The 22,160-nt window shown below is 35.5% G+C and overlaps 1 protein-coding gene across 1 annotated transcript in view; it reads left to right on the forward strand.

The window, feature by feature from the left end:
* Positions 1-22,160, forward strand: part of USH2A (usherin) — a 686,930-nt gene that overhangs the window by 249,677 nt on the left and 415,093 nt on the right. The window contains exons 21-22 of the mRNA XM_055333895.1: positions 13,065-13,195; positions 21,231-21,357. Coding sequence (XP_055189870.1) covers positions 13,065-13,195; positions 21,231-21,357 — 258 coding nt within the window. The remainder of the gene's footprint in view (positions 1-13,064; positions 13,196-21,230; positions 21,358-22,160) is intronic.

The raw sequence follows: 22,160 nt of genomic DNA on the forward strand, positions 1-22,160 counted from the left end.
GAGATCATCTAACCCAATACCCCCATTAAGATGAAGAACCTGAGGCCTGTTCTGTGCAGGAAATGAAGGCTCTGATGTATGTATGTTTCAAATACTATCTGGTGATATTGCTTCCTTGTACTTTCATTATTTGGATATTATAATGCATGATTTTTCCTTTTAACAGTGACATTCAGACAGTTATTTTTTAATTGTTCTTAGGAGGTAATAGGGAATTATTTTAAAAGATGAAATCTTTTAGGAAAATTAAAATTAACTACAGTTTCCCCAAACTTCCTACTCAGTAAAATTTTACTCTTTTTCCCCCCCGGCATTCCCCTACTTTTTATCCTAATCTGTACTTCCAATGTAATTTTTTAGAATACTGATCTAATATTTCTCATGTTCTTTCATGGTCACGGCTGACAATTTAATTTAAAAAAATGAAGAAATAATATGTTTAAATAAATAAGATAAAATTTTGGCATTCTAATAAAAGTTAGCTATTTGGGGGTTAAATCCAGAGCATTTATAATATTTTCAGATTAGTTTTCAATTGTTATTTTGTCAAGTATACTCAGTAAAGATTTTGTTATTCATGTATTTGTGGGGCTGGTTACCATAAATATTTTATTAATGGAGACATTTTTAGCACCACCTAATGGCAGCCAAGTAAAAAGAAAAACCTTTTCCAATTTAGAATTTATTTGCATAATTCAAATTAAGCTATATAGCAAGAGCTGCTTCTGTGTGAAACTGAAGTTTTCCATTCCCTGATGTACCAAATAGGCTGCTAGAAATCCATCTCCAAGCCATTGGCTTGAGTGGGAATGAAGCATAACGGGTATTTGATAATGAAACCAAGAGATTTCTGCTTTCTTTATGAGAACAAGGATAAGAAAATATGTAATAAAATACATTCATTTTATGTGAAGTTTTATTTTAATTTTAGGAATTTATGCATTAAGACTTCATTCTCCATACCCTAGTTAATTTCCTGACAAATATACTTTGACTTTTATACTAACATATTTAATTTGTGTAGTTTTTCAGTTGTTTATAAAGCTTTGACTAATTTAATATACTAATCTAATAAAGGATCTTTTATCTTTGGTAGATTTTTTTAAAAAACTAGGAGTCCTATCTTTCTGTTTATTCTATTAGAATTTTTTAAATTGAATGTGCGTTGAACAGTGTGGTTTTTATCAGAGATATGTTACTATAGCTTAAGCCTATTTATCTCATATGGTTCCTAGCAAGATTTGGGAAATGTGTTGGCTGTCACATCCTTAGCTTTAGGATCAATGGATCAGGTTATGGTATGCATCTGAAGGAGAGTTTAGTGATAACACGAGATGTGAATGCCCTTCATCCTCATTTCAACACTTTGGCCTGATACTTCTTTTGGCTTAACTTGATCAAATAATCACTATTTTTAAAATAATATTGTCTCCTATAAAATCCAAGATAATCTGTTAAAAATATGTCTTTAATATAATAGACTACAAATTGGCTAGATTCAAGAGAAATTATGTGTGTGTGTGTGTGTGTGTGTGTGTCCATTCATCAAAGCAACTCATATGCACTTTAAATCATTCGGAGGGCGGTGAGCATTGTCCAGGCGAGGGGTGGCTGGGGGAGGTCTTTGCTCGATAAGTCTTTGACCTAAAGACTTATATATAGCTGTTGCTTTCCTATTCCTACAAAATCACTTGTAAAATTAATGGGAACTTGTACTTCTAATTTGGATGTAGATAAATGAGAAAGACTTTCACTTCCATTGTTAAGAAAATCTTAGACTAAGTATCATAGTTTTCTATGAGCCTATCAAAGAGAAGGTAATGCAAAAACCTGAATGAACTGAATTTTGGGAAGAAGTGAATGCTTCATAGTTGATCACAGACCTGTGGAAGCTTCCATATCTGAGGATGGGTACTTGGCCTCAGAGAAGTAAGCCTGATTTATAAAGGGAGAATTTTCAGGATTGAGGAGAAACCAGCTGTGCCTTAGACAACACTGTCCTTATAAGAAATCTAGAAGAAGTCCAAATGCCAAAACAAATAGGTCAGCCCCCAAATCCTACAATGTCTAACTTATATTTTCCCAAGAAAGTGCCTGCTGAAGAGAATCTAGAAATGGACTCTTATAAATTCTTGCAGTGATTGGATTCTGGAGTTATAAAGGAATGTAATCCAAACAGGAGCCAAAAATATCTGTAATTTCAATCCAGTCTCCTGTCAGCTTAGATATAGATAAAATCAAAACAGTGACATCACTAGTCATTTTGAGAGGGGCTAATCACAGGTGAACTAAATCTAATTAAAGCTCAATTTCAGTTCAACACAGTCATCAGAGGCATATTCTCAGATGACCAAATAATTGAAATTGGCATGCAAAAAATTTGTATAAAGTATTATAAATATTTTAAAGGATTTAAAGGTAGAGTTTCATATAGTAGAGGAAGAAAAAGTATTTTAGAAGAGAAACGATAGCTCTAAGAAGTAATAAAATAAAAACTACATTTGAGAAAAAAATATACAACAAAATCTTTATTGGATTGGCTTAACAGCAGGTGATGCAAAACCAAAAGGTTAATGAATTTGAACACAGAGAATTATAAAATAAATAAAAACAAAGAGAAAAAAAGATTGAAAAAATAAACAGAGGATCAGTGACCTGTGGGATAAAATCAGGAGTGCTAGCTAACATACATAGAGATGAAGGATTTAGGAAGAAAAGAAAGAAAATTGGCAGAAAAAATTTTTGAGGAAATAACTATTCATAAATCTTCATATTTTATGTAAAACAGCAACCTATAAATAAGAGAAGCTTAGGGAATTCCAAACAGGATAAATACAGTGAAAGCCACCTCTTAGGCACATCTTCCATTACTAAAAACCAATGATTAAAAAGAAAGTAAACCAGCTAGAGGAAAAAAAGACACATAACATACATACAATGAAAAGAATGACAGCTAGCTTTTCATTAGAAATAATGCAGGCCAAGGATAATACAGTATCTAAAAACAACAACAAAAGACAACCTGAATTATGTATTGGGTGAAAATATAATAATATTTACTTATATTATATAAATATATATTTATAATAATCAAAAATGAAGTTGGGAAACATTTTAAGTTAAACAATAATACCTCATGAGTAGTTCTAAACTACAACAAATGCTAAATAACATCTTTTCAGGCTAAAGGAAAATAATACCAGATAGAAATTCAAATATAATGAAAGAATATAAAAAAGGAAAATAAAAAATATATGAATAAATAGACAATTATTCTTGATTTATTTAAATGATATTTGGCAAAAGCAGAAATATATATATATATATATATATATATATATATATATATATATATATACTGCATTTCATATGTATATAGTAAAGTAAAATTATGACAAAACTAGCACCAAAGATTGGAAGATGGTATATAGAAGTATGCTGCTATAGAGATCTTGTATGTGAAGTGATGTAATATTAATTTGTGGTTGCTATTATAAGTTAAGAATGTATATGATGGCCTCTAGAGTATTTTAAAAAGTTAGGCTATTAAAAATTAACTCATTTTTAAATAATCCATGAATCAAAAAAATAATCACACAGGAAACTTTAAAAATTGGAAAGTTAAAAGTTAAAAAACAAAAGTACAGCGTATCAGCTTTGGAATGCAGCTAAAGTTGTGTTCACAGAGAAATGTATAGATTAAGTGATTATCTTAGAAAAAAAGATCCAAGCTTTTCCAAGTTTCTTATTAAATCTCTAACAAAAAAGTAAGCCCAAATAATAAGAAACAGGAAATAATTAAGATATTATCAGCTATCAGTGAAATTGAAACAGAAAACAAAGCCCAAAGTTGGCTTGCAATATTATTGGGAGGTGGAGGCCAGAATGGGGAGGGGAATTGTTTTGGATTATTTTCAAAAATCAATCAATATGGTTCACTTATTAATTAACTTATAGAACAAAGTATCATAACATCTCAATAGGTGTGGAAAGCATCTGACAAAACTTAAAACCTACTTATAATGAAAACTTTAGCAAACTAGGAATAGAGAGGAACACTCTCAATTAGATGAATGAGTGCTACAAATTATTCCACAGTTCATACACGTAATAGTGAAATATCGCATGCTTTGCTTTTCAGATAGGAATCAAGTCAGCATTCAGATTTTACTGGTGGTCCCAGCCCCTACAAAAAGCAATAAGATAAAATAAAAGGCATAAATACTGGAAAGGAAAGGAAAAATGTCTTTATTTGTATTTAACATGATTGTGTATGTATGTTTAATCTCTAAACAAGTCCTAGGATAAGACAAATTCAGGAAGGTTGCAGTATAGGAAGTCAATATAAATAAAATTAACCAAATATGCTAGAAATGAATAATTAAAATGCAAAAGAACATTTAAAGGAGCATTCAAAACAGTATTTTAACAGGGGCACCTGGATGGCTCAGTTGGTTAAGTGGCAGACTCTTGGTTTCAGCTCAGGTCATGGTCTCAAGGTTCCAGGATCGAGCCCCTGGGTGGAACTCTGTGCTCAGCACAGAGTCTGCTTAAGATTCTCTCTCTGTCTCCTTCTGCCCCTCTTCCCTGCACTTGTGAGCATGCTCTCTCTTGAAAAAAATGAATGAATGAATGAATGAATGAATGAATGAATAAAGAGAATACTGAACTTGATGAGTGCTGTGGAAACAGGTAAAGCAGAGAGTTGGTTAAAATTGTTAATAGACCAGTCCTAGTGAGCCAATTAGTGAAGTTGGAATGTGAGAAAAAGACCTGTAGAAGATGGGGAACAAACAATGCAGAAATACCCGGGAAAGATATTTACAGGCAGAGGGAAGAACAATTACTGAGGTAGCCAGAGTAGAGATGGGGAAAGGAAGTATAATAGGAAATAAAAGACATAGTGGAAACTGGATTATTTAGGATATTGTAGACTATTGGGTGACTTTCACTTTTACTTGGAGTAAGACAGGAAGCCTTCAGTGAGTACCACAAAGAGGGACATGACCAGAATTGTCTTTTTTTAAAAAAGATTTTTAAAATGTATTTATTTTAGAAAGAGAGAAATACAGAGAGAGCACAAGTAGGGGATGAGCAGAGGGAGAAGGACAAGCAGACTCTGTGCTGAGCATAGAGCCAACAGGGGGACTCATTCATATGACCTCATCTGAAATCAAGAGTGGAATGCATAATTGACTAAGCCACCCAGGCACCCCCAAAATTGTTTTAATGGCATCACTCTAGCTATTATTTTAGAATAGACCATAGTGTGTGTCTATGTGCATGTATGTGTTGTTTGGAAGGGGTGGTCATGGAGCAAGGATGGGAAAGGGAAGATCTGTTAGGGAAAACAATCACAATGATCCAGGAGACAGAAAATGATGATTTATAACATAGGATGATCCACAATATATAAAGAACTTGAATAAAGCAAGTAGAAACAAATAAAGTCTGCAAAATTGGGCAAAAGACATTTGTGTGTATAGCTCTCAAAAAAATGTATGGCTATTTTTAATGTCTGATACATATCTTTATGAAAATAAAATATGAAAAATCTCACCATCATAAATGGAAAATAAAACTAAGACAAGACTGATTTCTCATTCTTTGCATCTCAGATTTTGAAATGTCCATTGTTAGCCAGGGTCCGGGGAAATGGTCATTCACACTATTTAAAAGCATGTGGGTTGATTATTGCCTTTGAGAGGTGATAGATGTAGCAATATTTATAAACGTTTTAATAATTTTTAAATATTTACCCTCATCAACTGGACATTATCTTATAGCTTAGAACTATAAGAAAAAAAATGTTTGTCACAGTATTGCCTTTGCTATAAAAAATAGAAACCGACTAAATGCTGTCTATGATAAAATTATAAAATAAACTATGGTAAATGTAGTTATCATCAGAGGAAAATGACTATCTTTGTGAACAAATGTGGAAAGATATCTGCCAAATGTGACTTAGTGAGAGAAACTTGTGGAAACATTAGTCAAGTAGCTAAGATATGGAAACAACCCAAGTGTACACTGGTGGATGAATGGATAACCAAAATGTGGGGTGTGTCTGTGTGTGTATGTGTGTGTGTATAAAATTCAGTCATGAAAAAGCAAATCCTACCATTCATGACAACATGAATGAAGCTGAAGCATATTATACTGAGTGAAGTAAGAGAAAAATTCTATAAGGTCTCATTTACATGTAGAATAAAAAACAACAACAAGAACAAGAACAACAAAATCCCTCAAACTCATAAAAGCAGAGTAGGATGATGGTTGCCAGAAGCTGGGGAAATATTGGTCAAAGGGTACAAGGTTGGATTTATGTTGGATGAAAAATCTAATACGTAGGCTCGATGACTATACTTAATAAAACTAATAATACCGAATAGAGTATTGGAAAGGTGCTAAGAGAGTAAATTTCAAATGTACCCAGTACCTACACACAAGTGGTAACTGTGAGGACATGGCATGTTAATCAGCCTGACTACAGTAATCATTGTACTATGTATATGTAGTTCATGTTATCATGTACACCTCCAATAGAGACAATATTGATTAAAAATCATATTTGAAGCATGTAGGATAGATTGTGTGATACACTTCAATTTCAGTAAAGAGAAAACAAATAATGACGTGTGTGCTCGCGTGTGTGTTTTTGTGTGCAAAAATTTTCTGAGAAAAAGAAAAAGTTTGCCAAAATGTTGGCAGTAGTTTCTGTAATGATGGCAGGTGGGGCTACAGAGAACTTTCACTTCTAGTTCCTATAGTTCTGTAGCATCTGAATTTTACATAACTTATTTATTAATTTTTGGCAAACTTCTGTATTGAAATTTATCATATATTCAGAAAAGTGCAAAAATTGTAAGTTCACGGGTTGGTGGATTTCAAAAACTGGCCCTGTGTAACGAGCACCCAGGTGGTTAAATAAAACATGTGGGGCCCCCAGAAGCTCTGCATTGTGCCCTGTTCTATATCACAAGCAGGACTACCACTCTCCTGACTGCTGACACCATTCGTTTAATTTGTCCGGTTTTGAACTTGATGTGCTGAGATTATAGAATGTGAATTTTTTTTTTTGCCTAGTGTCTTCTACCCAGTGTCCTGTTTGTGAGATTTATGCAAGTAGTTGCCCGTTTGCTATAGTTTGTTCCTTTTCATTGCTATATTGTATCCCATTATTTGTCCTTTCCACAGTTGATGGGCATTTGTGTATATTCTAGTTTGATGGTATAATGAAAAGTATTGGTATAGATGCACTTGTATATCTTTCTGAACCTATGAATTCTGGGGGACTATATACCTTGGGGTGGAATGGCTGGATCCAAAGTTATGCATATATTCAGAAGACATACGGATAACTTATAAATAGTGCCAAACAGTTTTTCAAAGTGGTTGTAGCAATTTCAAATCCTGCAAGTAGTTTATGAGCATTCCAATTGCACCACATATTTGGCTACACTTTTTATTTTCTATTTCATTTCAGCCATCCTACTGGATGTTTAGTGATACTGCATTTTATTTGGCATTTCTCTGATGAGTAATGATCCTGAGCATCTTTTTTTATGTTGATTACTCACTGGATATCATCTTTCTTGAAAAGTCATTTGCCCTCAATTTTCTTTTTCTTTTTCTTTTTTTAAAGATTCAATCTATTTATTTGAGAGAGAGAGAAAGAGAGCATGAGCAGGGAGGATGGGCAGAGGGAGAGGGAGAGGGAGACTCCCCACTGAGCAGGGAGCCCGATGTGGGGCTCAATACCAGACCCCGAGATCATGACCTGAGCCAAAGGCAGAAGTTTAACTGACTGAGCCACCCAGGCACACTTGCCCCCAATTTTCTAATGAATTGTTGGTCTTTTTCTTATTTATTTGTAGGATATATTCTGGATATTTATCTGTTACCAGAAATATGTATTGCAAATATCTGCTCCTACTATGTTAGTTCCCTTTTCAACTCTCCTATTCATGCCTTTTGTTAGACAAAAGTTCTTAATTCTAAAGCAGTATAATTGCTCACCTTTTCCCTTTTTAGTATAGTTTTACTTCATTGTTCAAGAGCTCTTTGCCTATTTCATGGCCTTGTAACTATACTGCTTTTATGATTAAATGTTTAAAGTTACAAAACAGTTGTATAAAAGTTAAATGTTAGCAGTTATAAATCTTGGCTTTTTAGATTTTTTAAAAATGCTACGCCATGGATGTATGTGTATTTTATACATCTATGAACAATAAGAGCCTAGAAGAATGGCTGCACACAGTATGTGTTCCCTAAATATTTCTAAAATGAATAAATATTGAGATAGAAGAATGCTCTGTTATTTCTCCAGATATATTAAACTTTAGAATATTCCCTCTCTGTTTTTTCTTTGAAATCGAAAATCTAAATTTTAGGCAAGTGAGAAATGTATGTTTTTCATTCCTTTATTCACTTTAGTCACCATTGTTCCTTAATATAAAACTTTAAATTAAAAAAAAAACACTCTGGTATTGCTTGGCTGTGGTCCACATGTCTTCTTATTCTTGGGACAGGATGAAAGCACGTTCATGAGGCATAGGGGAAGAAGGGTCAGGTTCAGTCACACAGCTATATTTAAAACTTCTGCTCTGTCAGTGTACCACATATCTGTTTCCATTCTTTTGCACAACACAAGTCACATGGCTGAACCTAAAATCAAAGGATGGGGATATATAAATACGTAATCTTCTCACAGGAAAAGGAGATGCAATGATGTTGAACAGCAATTAGGTGTTTTACCATTCTGTCTCATGGTAAATTCAATAACATTTTCCTTGAAATATTTTACATATTCATCAAAAGATTGTTATATTTATATGTGAATATATTTATTTGTGAATTTAGTTCATTTAAAAAAACTGATTATATGATTCAAGGCGTTGAGCTCAAAAGATAGGATTTATCTATGTCTATTGGCAATATTATCAAGTACATGAAGTTCCAAAGTAGGTGTGCATTTTTCATGTCTTCATAGAATATATGCAAAAAATTTATCTTTGTAATGTAAGCAGACAAATGATAAGACTGAAGTATTTGAAAAAGCTAAGGGAAGTTAGCCCATACAACATCAAATCAAACTGCCCTTTATTGTACTAAATCCTCCCTTTTCATAAAAAATTTCCTTGGTTTGTGTTAAGTATTATATTTTAGTTGAGCTAAAAGTTATTTATTTCTTTGTCATATGAGTGTAAAATTTGTAAATTAAATGTTACATCTGAAAAACACATGCATTGGCATATCCCATAAATGGCATAAATGGCATATATTAGTTGATTTATTCCCATGTGTAATTCAACTAAACATTCGTGTAATTCTTACTCCGATTCCATTTCATTCAACAAATTTCCCATCAGTTCAGAAAAAGTAATTGTATTTCTGGATTGAGCAATTATTAATTTCTTCCCTCATTCAAATCCTTGCTTTTGCTTTCCTGTCTACTCCCACATAGCTGCCTCCAGCACACTGCTAATAGAGAGTTTTATTATCGTCATGTCCTGAATTGTAGCTGTTTTAATGAAATACCTCCAGCTAGCTGTTTAATTTTAAGACAATGGTTTTAATTATAGTATTTGATACCACATATAAAATTTTAAAAAATAGTAACAGAAAGTTAAGGTGTCTGATGGAGAGAGCTACTCTAGACCCAAAGGAGAGAAACTTAGAAGAGTTGGTAAAAATACAGTTATTCTCTAATCAGAATGTAGACCAACGCTTTGGCCAAGTCTATGCTCTTCCTGGTAGATATCTCCTCCTTTCACCTGATCAGTCTTTATTTCTTTGCCTCCCATTTCTTTCTTTATCAGATATTTGTGATGAGTGCTCCACACCCACTACCTAGACATCTATTCTTTCAATCCTTATCACCTGGTTACTTGGGCTCTGGTCATTCCATTACATTGAAAAAAAAAAAAAAGATGTCTAATGATTACTAATTACCAGCTCTGTAATCTTTTCTTCAGGTCTAATTATTCTGGACTTACAGGAAGTGTTACATGGTTAACTTTGCCTTCTTAAAGTTCTCTCTTATCTAGGCTTCCATTTTTTTTCCTTTCTTTTTTTTTTAATAATAAATTTATTTTTTATTGGTGTTTAATTTGCCAACATACAGAATAACACCCAGTGCTCATCCGTCAAGTGCCCCCCTCAGTGCCCGTCACCCATTCACCCCCACCCCCCGCCCTCCTCCCCTTCCACCACCCCTAGTTCATTTCCCAGAGTTAGGAGTCTTTATGTTCTGTCTCCCTTTCTGATATTTCCCACACATTTCTTCTCCCTTCCCTTATATTCCCTTTCACTATTATTTATATTCCCCAAATGAATGAGAACATACACTGTTTGTCCTTCTCCGATTGACTTACTTCACTCAGCATAATAGGCTTCCATTTTATAGTATTATCATCCTTGTTCTAACTTTATTATTGTTCTTTTTCTTAAACATGGTGGGGGGCATTTCTCGTAAAGGTCCTTTTTTGTTTCTCTACATTCTGCATCAAAGAGACATGGATTCTTGACAGGTGATTGCTAATTTATTTTTCTAGCCCCATCTTCTCCTGCGATTTCATTTCTTATTTCCTGATGATGGATAGTTTTCTTTTAATATCATTAATATAAACACATTGTGTTTATATTAAACTGAACTTGTATATTCAACCTATATTTTCTTCTTTTACCTGACCTTTCTATTTCTGTTAATAATGATGCTTTTCCTCTCAGTAATTGATGAAAAGAATTCACCATTTTGTCCCACATCATCACTTCATATCAACATGTCTTAATGAGTTTCTTCTGAAATATACAGAGTCCTTTCTTTCAATCCATTTAGTTACTTGTCAGTTCTTAATTAAAAATTTTATCATCTTATTCCCCCAAAGCACAGTGATATCCTAACTGGTTCCTCTGTGGCTAAATTATCTGTATCTTTTATACATGCCCCCATTAGTTTGGTTGCCGTAATCCCAACTATGAGCATCCTATTTCCTTCCTCCCCCCAAGGTTTAATGCCTTCCTTTGGTCTGTAGGATAAATGCCAATCTGGAAGCTCAACCATTTCAGTCCATTTAGTAGAAGAGATGATCTAGTAGCAGGAGTTCAAATGAATGTGAATCCCAAAGAGCGATTTGTTGAGACAAACCTTATTCTGTGGAGTTAGAGAAATGCTAGGATAGACCAGGTATAAATTTAACAAGGACATAATGTCCTAGCAGCCAGGAGAGAGAGAGAATGAGTATGAGGCAATGCAATATCCAAATGGGTAGGACAAGTATGTTTTAAAGGGCACAAAGCACAAAACCTAGAACCTGGAGATACAGAAGCTAAGAAGGCCAGGAAAATTTTGAGTTGACTCTTTGGAAAGTCTGAAGTCCTTATTCCTGGCTTGCCTTTGCTGGTATTAAAAGATTTCACTCTAAAGATGCTTATCACATAACCTGACTTTCCATATTTGTCTTCTGTTCAAACTTCTCAGGCTGGATAGTCTATGGCATACAGCCCAAGATGTAGTCTTGCCTGTCTCTCCAGATTCATCTCTTAACTCCCACCCACACATCCTACATTCCTTAATACTTTCCATACCTCTAACCCTTTGTACAGTTTTCCCCGAAGTGCTTTCTACTCTCCGAAAACAAGCTCTGGCTTCCTATTCTCTGTGAAACCTTCCTCAATCCCTTTGAATCAAATTACATCTTACAAATATCTCTATATAGGTTTTTGTTTTGTCTTTTTCCTCAACTAGAACTTAATATCAGACACTGGCTTGTTAGTTTTGCTTCTTTATGGAGCAGAGTACTCAACAAATGTTAATGTTCCATCGATGCATGTTTAAAAAATGACAATCCGATACTCACAAAATGACTTCTGCTTTCCTGCCTCCACACCTATGCTAAAGCTTCCCTCTTCCCTCTGATGCATCTCTCCCCTCCCTTCTCCTCCTTTCCAGACTCTCAAAGGATTTAATAAATGCACATGGATATCCTGTAATGAACTGGAGGTGGAAAGATGAGGCAGACATGATTCCTGCAGTAATTGTAGCCTCTTGAACTCAAATGAAAACCCCACATATGTAGGACATTTGGTTACTAGCCCAGTCTGAAGGGAGTTCCCTCTCCTTCAAACTTCCATGGTTCCAGTTGACCTTATGACTACTCAGATCAGTATTCACTCATTACTTAAACTGTTATCATGAGCTGTTTTTGATTCTTATGTAAGTTCTTGACCTCTTATTTGATTCCCATCATACAATTTGTCTGTTCACAAATACGTTTTTAAATTTCCAACTAAATTGGGAATTTGTTAAGAACAAAGACTGTACCTCTTAAGCTCCTTTGCCAGTTTCAATACATTAAGCAAAATGTGTTACACACAAGGAAAGATGCTGTGAGTGGGATACCAGGTGTTGAGACCATGTGGGGTAGTGAGAGACATCTTAAGAGATCATTGCAAGCTTCCTCTGCTTCCTAAACTGGAGAACTTCCTGCGAGACAAGAGCATCTTGAGTCTAGGGCAGTAGGTGATCTAAAGGGTGAGGAAGACCCTGCAATTCTGAAAGTTGCAGACCATTTGGTTACAGGATCCTGTTTCAGAAAATTAGCTCTATGGACCACTTCACAGCAAGTCTTTCTAGTTTTTATCTTCCATTAAAAGATTGATTCTTTAAACCTCCTAAGTATTTTAAACAAGGCCCCTGTGTTCCTTTCATTCATTTCAAAAACCCATTTATTTGTATGGCTCTGCTAATATTTTCACATTGATACTCTGAGTATCCAATTTTGGGTTGACAACATATCTTTTCATGTTGATGAGTTTTGCATAAATTGGAAGTACATTATATATTGATTAGTGGGAGTGCAGGCTTGAGTTTCCAAGAACCGGTTGGCATTCATAACGATATATTTCAAACCAAATGGCTAGGACCATCCCAGTACATTGCCGTGTATAATTCCCTGACTGTACTCACTACATCATAAATAATAATGAAAGTAAATGTACGTTTCTCAGAAAGAATCAACAAAACCCCAGCACTGATTTGCTGATTGCACTTGTCTCACCAGGCATTAAGGCCAGCTTTCGAACAAGGGTGCCTGAAGGTTTGATTGTCTTTGCGGCATCGCCTGGCAATCAGGAAGAGTATTTTGCACTTCAGTTGAAGAATGGACGTCCTTGTTTTCTTTTTGATCCTCAGGTAAATGAGTAATGATAAGACTTGATATTTTTGAGAGTGGACGAGGTGCCAGGGACTGATGAAAGTGCTTATATTTTCACATTGAATCCCCACCAAAAACTTGGAAGTAAGTACTATTATTATCCCCACTTTACCAATGAAGCCAATGAAACTTCCAAAGTTGCTGGTGACTCGCTCACAGCTAAAATAGAAGAGCTCCCTTGCAAACCACATAGTCTGACTGAGAATCTGCATGCCTAACAACCATATGCTACCTCATAATGAACATGAAAACTTTAAAATACATTTGAATAGATCTATTTTTATTTTCCTTGAAAGCAAAATTGTGTCTCTCTTTAATTCTTCCACTTTCTCACTCCCTCCTATCTTTTTCTCCCTCTCCCTCCCTTCCTCGGTCCCTCCCTCCCTCCATTGTTTATCAGCAAATATTTAAGTCCCTGTTAGCTACTATGATTCTGGGTATTGCAGGCTACAATAGCTTTAAAGTTAAAAGCAACCATGCCCCTGTGAAACAATCTAGGTATGATACCGTGGAAGGATTAGTTTAAAATATTCATGAATGTTATGAAAGAGAAGTACAAGATGCTGTGTGTGTTATGGGAGCATAAAATAAAGGGTCTTTCTTTTCTGAGTTGTCAGTCTTCTCTGGAAATGTGATATTTAACTGAGGTGCAAAACAAGGAGGAAAGTCAGAACAAGAGCACATGTCTGTACAGGAAGATACATGTTTGAGGTGGGGCAGGGCAGGGGACATGCTAATGAGAGAGAGAGAGAGAGACAGAGACAGAGACAGAGACAGAGAAAGAGAAAGAGAAAGAGAAAGAGAAAGAGAAAGAGAAAGAGAAAGAGAAAGAGAGGGAAGCACTGGGAATAAAATCTCCAGGCCGAGCAAATAGCAAATGTTAGATGTCCAAGGTAGACAGGAACATGACTTATTCTATACGTGGAGATGAATGTCATATGGCCGAGGGATAGGACAAAGAGAAAAGTGGAAGATTGAAAAGCTGGGTGGAGACCAAATCATTTAGTGCTCTGTAAACAAATGTGAAGTTTTAAATTTTTCCTAAAGGCGATGGGAAAATCATTGAACAGTCTTCCCTTTAGTTAAACAAATATTGGTAAGAATTTGACATTAGGTACTGTACCAGGTCAGTGAATAATTGAGGAATGAGTAAGACTTTGTAAAAGATGTCTTACCTTCCATTTCCTCAGGGTTTCAACCTAAAACTGTGATCTAAATCACAAGGTATGCTTGCCAAATAGATGTTTTATGTTATACTGTAAAGCTGGTCTGACTTTTCTCTCTGTATCTAAGTCATGAGCCAAGAGCTCTGGGTGAGGATCATCACTTAATGCACCCTGAACAGCCACACACTTTGGAGAGGGAAGGCAGGGCAGCTGGAATAAGTGACTCTGGGCATTGTGCCAGGTTCCTTGCAGGGGACCCCAAGAGGCAGCAGGGAAGGTTCCTCCTGTCCCAGGAAGCTGGAAGAGCCACGAGTTGGCAACTGGAAAGAGCAAGGAAGAACGGTTTACACCTGGTGTTTGGACAGGGGCCTGATAACTGCAAGGCCAGGACTTGGTAGGTACTCAGGCATGGACTCCTGGGTGTCCCGTAGAATTGCAGTTTCTTAAGGGGGACCAATAGGTGGGCAGTGAGTAAGCAAAGAAGAAATAGCATCACACGTAAGCCGATCCAGCAGCCAGAGAGAATGGGAGAAGCAGCAGCTGTCTCAGGAGGCCACGCAGATGGCAATTGGGAAAAAAAAAAAATACCCACAACAGCCAGCATACTGAAGTTGATTCAGAGACAGAACTGAAAATACTATTTATCATTTGAAAACTTTAAATAGGTTAATTGGGAGAGAGACACTGTTGAACCTCACATTAGCAGGTCAAGATATGTCCCAAACATACAAAAAGAGAAAAATGATGGAGGCCACTAACATTTTTCGGAAAAAATTCAGATGGAGAACAAAAACACACGTGCACAATAAAAAGGATTAAACGGATGGGAGAGAAAAATAATGAACTATAATGCAAAAGAGTGTATCCTTTAACGGGAGCATTGATTATAAATTTATTGCAAGGACTCATGAAGTTCTAGTCAAGGTTAAGCAAAACTAAGCCTTCTGTTGGACCTCTGTGTGCCAGGCGTGATTCCACATGTCCACTGCATATGTAAACACACACACACATGCACACACACTCATTTAAACACCACAATGACTCTATGAGGTAGAGACTCTTATTATTCCCACTTTACAAGTTAACAAAAAAAAAAAATCAGAGCCACAGTTAAATTAATTTCCCCAAAGTCATCCAGCTAATTAGTGATGAAGTCAGGATTGAAAGAAACTCCGGCACTCCACCACCAAAGACCATGATGTTAACTCTGATACTATATTGACTGTCAGCATGAAAGAGTAACGCTTAACGTTAATACGCAGAGACTCAGATAAAATACCATCCCTTCACCTTACTGGAAGGAAGTATTTCAGCAAGCCTTCTAACCAAAAGGAAGAAAAAGAAAAGTCTGAAATATGAAGAGGAAAAGGAGATGTGAATATTAAACCGGCCAATATCCACCTAAATGTTTAGGGGCAGTGTGACTAGGAATGTGTTTTGTGCCGCTAAAGAATCTTTGAAATAGAGGAGACACATGGAAAATGTGAAAGAGACAAACCTCCAATGGTGGTTTGGTGCTAAAATGACTAAATTTGAAGGAGAGGGAAGGATAAGTGATTTAAAAGTTCCTAACGGTATCAACCTAGTGGAGAAGACAGTTGGGGAACGGATCACATTGATGTCTCATTTTCACAAAATAAATAGGCGAAAACGTTTTGTTTTCAATGCTGTGAAACAGACATTAATTATTAACAGACTGAGAATGTTCCAAGAACATCCAAATTAACAAGGTGGAAAGAGAGACTAAATGTCAAATGGTCAAAATCAACAACAATCATGAAAAGAAAGGAAACAGTAGAGTGAAATAGAAGAATGTCAACGAGGAAGAAAATATGCCTCTGCTTTTCCTCCCTCAACATGTTAATATCTGGGAATAATTGAGAAGAAGCAGATGGAGAAAAACCTTAATTGTATAACCATTTATTCACAGAGCTTTTAAAGTATACAGAGTGGGTTCACGTTAATTATCTTACTTCATTCCTGAAGTAGCCACTTGAGGTAGTATTGTTTTCATCCCTGCTTTAGATGAAGTGGCCTAGCTAGGGTCACACAGTAATTGAGTGATGGGACTGGCACTGGATTTAGTTTATTTCGTTCAATAGTTTATTTCGTTCAACACAATTTTGCTAACCATCTATCACGCCGGGCACCGTGCTATGCACTGGGAACAGAGTGATGAGAAGTGAACAAAACGCCACTCACTCCTGCCATCCATTCATCTGGGCCTCCTTGTGCCACGATTGGAGTACAGAGTCTCTGCTTGAGTTGGACAGGGCAAGGTGGGAACAGGACCCAGAGCGGTGTCCTCCGGGGGCTTCATACTAACTCACACTCACCGTTGGTCCTGCCCATTGCAAATGTCCATCCCAGTAGCTGTGTGGTTCTAGATGACTGTGCACATCTCAGAGCAGCATCTGCAACCATACACTTGGCCTAGGTTGTTCATCACCAACTTTGTGTACTATACATACACATGCACATGCTCTCTGTCTCTCTCTCTCTCTCTCTCTCTCTCTCTCTCTCTCTCTCTCTCACACACACACACACACACACACACACACACACACACATTCTTCAAACACATGGGGCAAAGTCTTTGCAGAATTAATCCAAAAATGATTTCCCCAGATCTGAAGCATGACCGTCATCTCTTTGGGCAGCATAGTTCCCCTTGTGAAGAATGTGGTGGGAATTGCTTAGAATGCTGCAGAATAGGAAGGTGAAGGGGTTAACTCTGCTCAGCCACAGTGTTGTCGTTGTGATCCTGAGAATGGCTGCCAGAAAACTCTCTGACTCATCTTTTTCATCTCCTTTTCAATGATCAGATAGACAGTCCAGTGTAAGACATGATAGCAGAGTTCAAGGAAGCATTCACAGGGCATTGCCAATCATTTCTGTCCTTCTCCCTTTTCCCTCGGATAATTACTGAGAGCACACATCACTGTCATTAGCTTTTCCAGCTGCTCTGTCCCTACCCTCCATACCCAAATCTTAGCCTGTATAAAAAGTTGGTAGGTGCCAGCCTAGTATGAACTGAATTGTTATAACAAAAAGTTGGAGGATCAGGGAAATGGGAAAGGCTTAATTAATGATGCCTGGTAAGTGAATTTTTATCTGGAACAGTAGTGTCTCTCCACAAGGCAAAAGTTACCTGTATTTTCAGGAAAGTGACAATGAATTAATGCAAAAGAAAAGAAGATATTAGTTGAGCAGGATTCCCTTAGGATGAGAACGTGTGATCAGATCCATTATACTAAGTGGGCGTAGGACGTGGTGCTCTGTATGAAACGGTGAGCTCAAGCAGCGGAGACTGTGTCCTTCCCCACCACCAAAGAATTTATATTCCAATGTGGGTTAACTGAATATATCTACAAACTTTTTAATGAAAGCTCTACATATTTTCAGATAAAAAATTGTTGAAACTGAGGAATAGAGAAAATTCTGATTATTCTTCTATAGTGTTTTTCTCTTTTTAGGTAGAAATATGAATACAGCTACTTGTAGAAAGTTAAAAGTATCTCAGATTTAAAGAAGTTAGAAGTTTGTTTTATATACTTCCCATTGATGTTCAGATTATTTATATTTTGAATACTTTAGGTACCACTGTAAGCCAGTTTTCTTTCCTTTGTCTTTGAATGAGATTAGATTATCTAATGAACACCTTATTGTCCCATCAGACCAGTAGTTATTTGCTTTATGTGTCTTTCTTATCAGACTGTACAGTCCAGTGAGGGCGAAGTCTGTTTTGTCCTGAAACATCCTTGAGGCTAAGTCCTTGGAATGTAGTAGATGCTCAATAAATAAATGTCTTTTGACAGATTGACTTACTGACTGACTCAATAACTGTTGGTAAAATACACTCATAATTAAAGAAAACTACCCATTTTCTAAGATAAAATTTCCAGCTCTTTAATGATTATTTGACACTTTAGTTCTTATTTGTTTAAATTTCTCAGTTTGTTAGAAACTGACTTTTAGGGGCACCTGGGTGGCTCAGTTGGTTAAGCACCTGCCTTTGGCTCAGGTCATGATCCCAGGGTCCTGGGATAAAGTCCTATGTTGGGCTCCCTGCTACGGGGAATCTCCTTCTCCCTTTTACTCTCCCTCTGTGTACTCTCTCTAACAAATAAATAAAATCTTAAAAAAAAAAAAAGAAAAGAAACTGACTTTTACTGATGATGATTTTAAAATTACTGTCCTCAATTCATTCAAAATAGTTAAATTTGCATTGTGGTAAGAGCATTTTATAGATATTTAAAGTCATTACTACCTAGCACAGCACTTCAAAATAACTTGAAGTCATTGTGTACATTTTTGAAAATATGTTAATGAACTAAGTAATGGATTTCTTATATGACAATGTAATCCTACATAGAGGCAATAGGTATGAAAACTTATCTGATTTCCCTTCCAATGATCGAATGCATTCTGTGAATAAGTATTTGGGGAAGGGGGAAAGATTCTTCACAATATTTAAAATTGGATATGTGAACTGAACATTTGAAATTATTGTTAAGAGTCACAAGTAAAGAAAAATCCTTCCGATTTTTAATTGTATTTTTTGTTGTCTCTAGGAATTATTCATCATCTCCCATTCTTTATTTGATTAATTCCAATTTGGATATGCTTGGTCAGATGATGTTTTATTGATCAATAATGACTTGTGGTTATCATTTAAAAGTTTTATGTTCAGTGACATTAAGAAGAAACTCACACAACAAAAATGAGCTGCAAAAATGAAAGCTTTAAAACAATTCTGAATGGCATTTATTCAACATGTCTGGTATTTTCCAAATGGAAAGAACAGACTGTATGCTATGACACCAGAATTGATCTCAGAATTATTCTCTTCACATTGGTGGGGGAACATAATTTTCGAATGATCATCAAAGAATAATATGCTGAGTTCTTCCAAGTATAAAGCAAATTTGGCATCCTGAGGCTCTATGTTATGTACTTGAATTTGTCTCCAATAAATGTGATTTCTGATGGAGAGAACTATTAATGCTTCAAATTGTTGCCAAACATAATATGAAGAACCACTTACTCAGACACCTGATCTTTAGAATGCAGCATCGTTTGTAACAATTTTAACGCTAACTAAGTACACTTTGATGAGACAGCATTTAATAAAATGCTCATTAATTTCATCATTAGCAAGGGTATGCTAAGAAGTAAGCCAGTTTCTTATGTCACGCCCAATTAGCATCCCATGCTAGTAATCCCATTAGTATTGTTGAATTCACTAATGGAAAAACTAATGGGCATGCTACCAGGGCACATTAATTGGGCACGACACCAGTTCTGGTTTTAATTATTAAACTACGATAATGAAATGTGTGTTTGTAAAATATTAAAATGTTGAAATAGGGTTGAAGAAAATAAAAGAGTATGTAGAGGAAAGAGATACAAAGAAAGTCAACCTAAAAAATTCAAGGACTAGAAAATGGATGTACCAAATGGTCATCTTTCTAGCTGATCGAGTTGTCTATAAAAGTTGGGCTATTGTCCACATGAGAAGCAACCCACCCATCCTCATGGGAAATTGAAAGCTGTTTTTTGATAATATGGATTTCTATATGTCATACATGTTGTCATGTTCTGTATGAGGCCTGACAGGAGCCAATTAAATGTGTAGAATGGACACGTTACATTGCCGAAGCTGTTTTAGGGAAACATAAACAGAAATGTTTTGCTTAGGATGGTATGACTCACGTTGCCCTTTTGGTGATACAAATCTTCGATTACATCAAGTAACTATCACTTTTCTCTTTCTGAAAAATGGTATTCCAAAATTATGGGAATTCGGTGAGACGCTCCAACAAATGAAAAAAATATTTTGTAATATTTTACCCAATCTTATTTTGTTTTTTAATTTTTTTTTACTGGATTGAAGTTCATTATTGCTAAGAAAATCAGCTTTATTGAGAAAGAAATCTATTTTCATTTAGAAGGTGTAGAGCAATTTTCTGGTGGTTTTTGTCTTTAATAGTAGTAGTAGTAGTAGTAACTGATGGTGCCAAAGTTGAAATATCTTCTACTTAGTCATATTTGCTCACTAACACTACAAAGGGTAATATTTTGCTAAATATTATATGCTAAAAAAAGTGTTCACTTGACTAGAAAGTACCGGATGGAAGGGTTCTCTTCTACTTCTCTTTTTCTGTTTCCTCATCCTCACCTCCTTTCTCCTAATCTCTGTTCTTGATGTCTGCCATTTCCTACTTTTAAATTTTTAGGAACTCATTTTTAACTACAATGCTATGACCTCAGATGCAAATATAAATACTAGATTTCAGACTACAAAGCATTGAGTATAAAGTTTAACTGTAATACTTATGTTCAATGTATTAATAACTGGATAATTTTTAGTATGAATCTCACACCTTCTGTTTAATAGCAGTGTAGGGAAGGTAAGAGGAACTAAGTTGCCAGACTTTAGAACAATCTGGATTCAATGGTATTTTATTAGTTTTAAATTTTTATTTCACATTTCTGCCAAAATTTTAAGAGCTAAAATTTTAGAATAGAAAATTCATTACCTTTCTGATGAATATAAGTGCTCAAAATGCAGGTGTGCTTGTAAGAGATTTTTTTTTTTATTATTATTCCAAAGAGAAGATCTTTTCAGGTTTGAGCACTGTGGTGTTTACAAAAGGACATCACAGAAATGCCAGAATGATATTAGGCATCAACTTTAATTTTGAGTTCTGTTTGATACTTATGCATGCTTCCATCATGATCATGTCAAAATTATAAATTGGTTTTTAGCAAATATAGAATTATATGTGAGTGAGTTAGTAAACATAAGCATTCATTCATTCATTCATTCATTCATTCCCCTAAGGGGTCTTCAATGGAAGTAACTACAACCAATGATGGTGGGAAACAATACAGTGATGGCAAATGGCATGAAATAATAGCCATTAGGCATCAGGCTTTTGGCCAAATCACACTTGATGGGCAGTACACAGGTAAGAACATGATATATGCTGATATGCTGATGTTGCCATACTTTTCTGTTGCTTATATTTCTACATCTTTCCTTTCACTTTTATCTCCTCTCAATTGCATCTATATTGCTATTGAATTTGCCTTTGGAGAGCTCCTAAAATGATGAAGCCTGGCAACCATTTTCTCGTTATGCACAGTTGCAGTAAAGCAAAAATAACAGCAAAGTCATCCATAACAACTTTGTCTTTCACAATTCTTTACAGTTTGCAAGGGCTTTTACTGATATTCTCTGGTGTTATTTTTGACCTGCAGAAGACAAATAAAGTAAAGCAATTATTATATGCATTTTAGAAATGATGAGCCTGCGTCTCAGGCAAGGTAAATAACTTTTCCCAATTTACACACTTGGTAGAAAGTGTTCTTGGAACACTTCTCCTGTCTTTGAAGTTCAAAATTTAGTATTCTTTCCATCCTACCCTCTCTACTGTCCTTATATAATTATAAAACAGTTACAGTACCTGTATGATGATGCAGGCTTTTATTAATGTATTCAGGAAATACGTAATTGAATGAGCACCTACTGTATGCCAGGTATGGCTCTAGAAGCTTTGCATACGGAGAGAAAAATTTACATTTTAGATGGGAGAGAGGCAGGAGACAGAAAAAATAAATATTGAACAAGTATCAGATAGTAGTATATTCTGAAAATAATAAAGCAAAAGAAGAAGAAATTGTGTGTGTTTGTGTGTATTGGGAAGGGAAGGTTTTTGTTTCATAAAGGACTGTTAGAAAAGGCCTTTTTGGTAAAGTGACATTTGAACAG

This window comes from Nyctereutes procyonoides, unplaced genomic scaffold (assembly GCF_905146905.1).
Source record: "Nyctereutes procyonoides isolate TBG_1078 unplaced genomic scaffold, NYPRO_anot_genome, whole genome shotgun sequence".
In the NCBI taxonomy this organism is placed as follows: Eukaryota; Metazoa; Chordata; class Mammalia; order Carnivora; family Canidae; genus Nyctereutes; species Nyctereutes procyonoides.